This window comes from Calidris pugnax, unplaced genomic scaffold (genome assembly GCF_001431845.1).
Source record: "Calidris pugnax isolate Ruff unplaced genomic scaffold, ASM143184v1 scaffold426, whole genome shotgun sequence".
Lineage (NCBI taxonomy): Eukaryota > Metazoa > Chordata > Aves > Charadriiformes > Scolopacidae > Calidris > Calidris pugnax.
Genome location: NW_015091145.1, coordinates 27,707 through 34,497, shown reverse-complemented (window position 1 = coordinate 34,497; position 6,791 = coordinate 27,707). Strand labels below are relative to the sequence as shown.

General features: G+C 44.6%; 1 protein-coding gene across 1 annotated transcript in view; it reads right to left on the bottom strand.

Annotated features, from left to right (window-relative positions):
• FCHSD2 (FCH and double SH3 domains 2) overlaps positions 1 to 6,791 on the bottom strand; it is a gene marked incomplete at its 5' end in the record, with an annotated part of 36,808 nt that overhangs the window by 4,138 nt on the left and 25,879 nt on the right. Inside the window, 6 exons of the mRNA XM_014958905.1 lie at positions 1,863 to 1,945; positions 2,101 to 2,230; positions 3,304 to 3,524; positions 3,895 to 4,072; positions 4,640 to 4,723; positions 5,568 to 5,702. Of these exons, the coding sequence (XP_014814391.1) occupies positions 1,863 to 1,945; positions 2,101 to 2,230; positions 3,304 to 3,524; positions 3,895 to 4,072; positions 4,640 to 4,723; positions 5,568 to 5,702 (831 nt within the window). The remainder of the gene's footprint in view (positions 1 to 1,862; positions 1,946 to 2,100; positions 2,231 to 3,303; positions 3,525 to 3,894; positions 4,073 to 4,639; positions 4,724 to 5,567; positions 5,703 to 6,791) is intronic.

Genomic DNA, 6,791 nt, shown 5'->3' with positions numbered 1-6,791 from the left:
CTTCCCTTCCCTTCCCTTCCCTTCCCTTCCCTTCCCTATCTTTCCTCCTAGGCAGCAGAAACATCACAAAATATATAAAATACATAGCTCATTTCACCTTTTCCTGAAGAATTTTTAATCCCAACCCCTCAAATCACGAGGTTTGGGAAATAAACGTAACCCTCAATGCCACCGAGTCCCACGGAGCAGATTTGTCCTCCAGCACGTCGGAGAAGCAGAAATTGTAATTGTAATTGAAATTGTAATTGAAATCCTGTGATTTGGACAAATCCCGCTCCGGCATTTATTCGCCACCCCTGTTTTTAGGTCTGTTTAGGGGTTATTATTACAGGTGGCAAGAACAGAACTGATCTCCCAGGGCCTGACAAGGCAGTGGAAGTTCATCGCCTGACACCTCTTTGACCATCGTGGTAAGATGTAATTTCCTCCCAGGTTGGATTTCAGGACTGATACGTCTCAGGCAGAGCCACGGGGTAGTTACAGCTGCAGCAGCAGCCACGGAAGGGCGAGTTAGAGGAAAAAAAAAAAGGGGGATGGATAAGATTCAAGGTCATCTTTAAACACAGGGACTCGCTGTTGAAACAAGGGCAGCTTTGTTTTGTTCTAGCGTTCACTCCATCTCAAATAGCTCCCGTGGTCTATCACCGTCTGACACCTCTTTGGAATTATCCAAGGGGGATGAACAGACCTTTCCTGGCACCATTCATCCGAGATATTGCATTTTTATACTTGGAGTTTATATTTTTATAATTGGATTTGCAGAACGCAGAGAGCCAAGTCTGGTTTGACGCGCCAGAAGGCCGTGCCACCGTCCAGCGTGACCTGAACAGGCTGGAGAGGTGGGTGGTGAGGAACCTCATGAAGTTCAACAAGGACAAGAGCAGGGGGCTGCACCTGGGGAGGAATAACCCCATGGACCAGGAGGGGGTGGGGGTGACATGCTGGAGAGCAGCTCTGCAGAGAGAAAACTAGGAGTCCTGGTGGGCAACAAGTTGACCATGAGCCATCATCGTGCCCACGTGGCCAAGAAAACCAATGGTCTCCTGGAGGGCACTAAGAAGAGCGTGGCCAGCAGGTCAAAAGAGGTCATCCTGCCTGGGAGTCCTGGTGGGCAACAAGTTGACCACGAGCCATCATCACGCCCATGTGGCCAAGAAAACCAATGGTCTCCTGGGGGACATTAAGAAAAGCGTGGCCAGCAGGTCAAAGGAGGTCATCCTACCCCTCTGCTCTGCCCTGGGGAGCCCACAGCTGGAGCACTGGGACCAGTTCTGGGCCCACCAGTTCCAGAAGGACAGGGAACTGCTGGAGAGAGTCCAGAGGAGGCTAGGAAGATGATCAAGGGACTGGAGCATCTCTCTGCTGAGGAAAGAGTGAGACCTGGGGCTGTTCAGCCTGGAGAAGAGCATACTGAGAGGGGACCTCATCGATGTTGAGCAAAAGCTAAAGGGCGGGTGGCAAGAAGATGGGGCCAGACTCTTCCCAGTTATGCCCAGGGACAGGACAAGGGACAACGGGCACAAACTGGAAAATGGGAAATTCCATCTAAACATGAGGAAAGAGTTTATTTTGAGGGTGGCAGAGCCCTGGCAGAGGCTGCCCAGAGAGGTGGTGGAGTCTCCTTCTCTGGAGACATTCAAACCCCACCTGGAGACGTTCCTGTGGGACCTGCTCTGGGTGGCCCTGCTCTGGCAGGGGTTGGACTGGATGATCTCCAGAGGTTCCTTCCAACCCCATGGGATTCTGTGATATCGTCAGGTGCTGCATCACCACCCTGCTTTGAATGTACCCGATTTCCCCAGACTTGTCCCAATAACTTTGTAGCATCGATAAAAACAACTATACTTGCTTTTTTAACTTACAGGTCGCAGTTTTCCGTAGGAAGTTTCGGGAGGAATCCGTGGAGGTTGTGAGAATCCCGGGGACTCGGAACTGAAGCTGTTTTCTGGAAGAGTAAGCAAGAGCCCACCCTCAGTATCGATGGATTAACTTTGTGGGGTGAAAAAAGCTGCTTTTTTTCCTCCCCCCTCTGAAATACGACCATTCTAAATGAAGCGTTTGAGCTGAAATATTTCTTTTATTATCTAGAAAATTCCTTACCATTAGTTGAGGGCGACCTGGGGAAGTACTGAGAACCTCTTTTATCTGGACTGTGGTAGGGACTGGTGGGAGGCTGGTCATAGAGCGGCAGCGGCGGAAGGGCGTTATTAGGCTTCGGAGTGGGGGACACCTGTGTTAAAAAGAGGGTGGGGGATGCAGAAATCTTTACTCCTCGGTGGTTTTTATTGTACACACCAAACCCCAGTCAGTTCTCCCACACATCACTACGCCAGGAACTTGCATCTGGAGAAAAATCATCTGTCAAAAGCGCCGTCAGGGACGTTTGGGAAGGAAAACCAAGGTGAAAACCAAGGTATCCAACGGGGATAATTGCTTTTTCTAAATCACAGGTTGCCACCAAGCAGAAATTTTCATCCTCTCCCGGATAATTCAGGTGGACTTTTTGAAGGCTAGCAGAAAAAAATCGTTCCACCAAGTGTGTTTCTCCACTATATTCACACAAAAGAGTTAAGATCCTGAGTTTTACTATATTCACACAAAAGAGTTAAGATCCTGGTTTTTATCCCATCTCCGCTGCATATTTATCAGTTAAACATTAAGTTTTCAGGGTATTCCCAAATCCCATCTCAGCTGCGTATTTATCAGTTAAATGTTAAGTTTTCAGGGTATTCCCAAATCAAAGGATAAAAACACTGGAGGAATTACTTTGTAGGGAACGTGGAAGTCCAGTTTCTAGCACCACAATCACCCATGAGAATGTGTCTGATTTTCTAATATGATATAGGGACTACAGAACTATACTGAATTGAGGATGTTTTTGCAGAAATTACTGTAATACAATATTCACCGCTATTCTGCCCCTCAGAAAGTGAGAGAATAGAGAACGGATTTAAGTATGAAAACATTAAATTAGGGCCGAGGGAGCCTGTAATTCTCTTTTTGCCAGGTTGTGTTTGACGGCTCAGGCAGTGCCATAAACTAACTCCAGGAAGCAGACTGTGAATTTTCTCCTTTGGTTCATTTCCTTTCTACCTTTGTTCACAAATCTGTTACATTTGCCACAATGTATCAGTAATTATTAGGCTGGGTAAGAAATTAAAATGTAAGCACTCAGGGTTAGTTATTATTTTTTCTTAAATTAGTTCTGATTTTTTTTTTCTCTAAAGAAGAGGCAGATCTTCCAAAAAACCCCAAACAAATTAAGATTATACGTTCAAGCTGGCACCTTGACTCTTTCCATACCTGAATATCTCCAATCCACTGAGTCTCCCCGTTCTGCGAGGCCGTCAGCTCTTCCACTAATACTGATGGGAAGACCCCAACGCGGCCGTTGAATTCTCCTTCCCAAAAACCATCATCATCTTGATTTTCCTTGTTCAAGATGCGGATGATGGCTCCCTCCGGGAAGGACAGCTCGTCGTCTGTCTGGCCCTCGTAATCGTAAAGTGCTTTTACAAAACAGACTGGAGAATGGGGGGAAAATAAGAATATTAATATGGAATTAGGATGAACTTAAAAAAAAGACCATAGAATCAGAGAATGGTTGAGGTTGGAAGGGATCTTTCCGATCACGGAGTCCAACCATCAACCCAACGACGACAAAAACCATCACGTTATTGTACACGATCAAGGACTATATATAATTGCAGAGTCAAATTATTTTAGCTTTCTTTATTTTTAGCTAATGTTGATCTCAATTCTAAATTCAATTAACAGTTGTTCTCGGATACAGGTCAAATATGAGGAATTCTCACGTGCGACGTCCGAACTCGAGACGTGGAACTGTGCCAAGAACAAGCTTAAAATACTCTCTATATTTTTACTGGTATTTACCACTGGAGTCTCCATTCAGGCTGCCTGAGACTAAATCAGCCTCGGTGGAGTTATTTGAGGTGTGGGAACGAGTATCCAGCGCCGCCAGGGACTGGAGCATACTCAGGAGGCTGCTGGAGGTCGGGAACTGCAGGTACTTCTCCGGCACGTAACCCACTTGACCCACTTTATTCCGTGCCTGGAAGAGAACGACAGAAAAGATGCTCTGTTTTGGCAAAGAATCCAAATCACAGAATCACAGAATGATCTGGGGTTGGAAGAGACCTCTGGAGATCATCCAGTCCAACCTCCTGCCAGAGCAGGGCCACCCAGAGCAGGTCCCACAGGAACGTGTCCAGGTGGGGTTGGAATGTCTCCAGAGAAGGAGACTCCACCACCTCTCTGGGCAGCCTCTGCCAGGGCTCTGCCACCCTCAAAGTGAAGAAGTTCCTCCTCGTGTTGAGGTGGAACTTCTTCTATTCAAGTTTGTGCCCATTTCCTCTTGTTCTGTCCCTGGGCATCACTGAAAAAAGACTGGCCCCATCCTCCTGACACCCACCCTTGAAGGATTTAGAGGTGTTGATCAGATCCCCCCTCAGCCTTCTCTTCTCCAGACTAAAAAAGCCCCAAATCCCTCAGCCTCTACTCATCAGAGATGTTCTAGTCCCCTCATCATCTCTGTAGCCCCTTTGTAAATCCTTTCTCCCATCCCAAGCTCTCGTTCTAAAAGTAATGGGGAAAATAAACCATCTCAGGTAAATGATACCTTCACCCAGTCTTCCATATCTCCATCTTCAATAACCTCCAACACCTCGTGTTCCTCTATGGTCAGCTCATCTGGCTGAGAAGCCTGAAGGAAATAACAGGAAAATTAGAATCACAGAATCACAGAATCTTCTAGGTTGGAAGGGACCTTAAAGATCATCTTGTCCAACCATCAACCTAACTGACAAAAATAGACACCCACACAACAAACAAGGAGCATCATCACTAAACCATACCTCCCAGCACTACATCAACCCGTCTTTTGAACACCTCCAGGGATGGTGCCTCAACCACCTCCCTGGGCAGCCCATGCCAATGCCTGATGACCCTTTCAGTGAAAAAATTTTTCCTAATATCCAGCCTGAAAAGAAAAGTGTTTTCAGGCAGCGTAAATAATATTCACATCCAAGTACGATTTTTCTAAAAACAAAAAAATTAAAATTTGATGATAGAGTGTGCTTTAAAACATATTAAAAAGGGTTTTTCTGGTGCTCACAAGACCTTTTCTGAGCCCCGAGCTCCATCGGGAGCTCCCTGGATCCCACCCAACGCGTCCAACCCAATTTACTTTCCAAGCCCTAATTACCCCGTGCTCTGCCGCGGGCTCCGGTGTGATTTACAGCCCCCCCAGCGGCGGTAAAGAGCCTGAAATGCAGTTTGTCAGCGGAGCCTCAACTCCTGAATGGTGGTTTCAGGATCCTGGCACAAAGAGGAGCTTTGTGGGGCGGGCGTCGCAAGAGGAGGGGTTTCTCATCCTCCAACACAACTCATTTTTTCACAGCTCAACCTTTGAGATATTTAACGTGTCCCGTTATTCAGCCAAACGCCCGAAGTTCTGCCCCAAACTCCCACCCAACAGTTACATCTCTCCTTTGGTTCTTGCCTCGTTCATTTTTTGTTAATGGCTTAAAAAAATATAAATCACAAACCTTATACGAATAAACAACTTTGCAGGTGAGAGGGTAATTCCTTAGAGTACCAGAAGGACTAGAGCTACTGTCATCAAACACATCCATGCTGTCTTCAAACTCTTCACCTTCTTCCTTTTCTGCATCGGCGTTGATCTGGTAAAAGGAATTGCATTTAGCATTAAACCAGCAAAGAAAAATCAGCGAAGAAATAAGAGTATGAATGAATCCATCAATATTCTTCTCTTTTTTTACTAACGATTATTGAACCTGGACCAAAAAAAATGATGACTAAATAATATTCAATGTACGATTCTTCAATAATAACAGCAGGGAAACAAATACAACAAAGCAAATTAAATAAGAGCTTTGTCACCAAATTAACATCTTTGCTTTACTCAGCTGGATTTCTCCGTTCTCCATTCGAGCACAAGGTGTGGGCTTTAAAAAGAACCAGAGAAGATTTTGGAAGCTCCAACTCAACTCCTGGACGTGATTTATTTTACAGATAAGCATCAGGAGAGGGACCAATGTGTTTTGGAGAGGGGGTTTTGGAGACAGAGCAAATAAGTTTAATGGAAACAAGAGTCACTGACGGAGAATTTATGCGGCTCAAAGATTAATGTACCTGTGACCACAAGCTATGAAATGGAAATACTTAAACTTGACCAAAAAAAAAAAAGAAATTAAAAAGAAAAATCAGCCTTCCAGCTGGTGTTTTCTGCTCAATCGATTTGCTGCAGTTTATTATTAAAAAAAAAACCCCAAAAAAAAAAAAGAAATTAAAAAGAAAAATCAGCCTTCCAGCTGGTGTTTTCGCTTTAAAAAGAACCAGAGAAGATTTTGGAAGCTCCAACTCAACTCCTGGACGTGATTTATTTTACAGATAAGCATCAGGAGAGGGACCAATGTGTTTTGGAGAGGGGGTTTTGGAGACAGAGCAAATAAGTTTAATGGAAACAAGAGTCACTGACGGAGAATTTATGCGGCTCAAAGATTAATGTACCTGTGACCACAAGCTATGAAATGGAAATACTTAAACTTGACCAAAAAAAAAAAAGAAATTAGAAAGAAAATTCAGCCTTCCAGCTGGTGTTTTCTGCTCAATCGATTTGCTGCAGTTTATTATTAAAAAAAAAACCAACAAAATGAAATTAGAGAAAGAACGATGATTAAAAACTAGCTGTAAAAGTTTAAATAAAACCCAAAGTCGAAACAGCAGAAAAATACAAGTTTCTATAAATG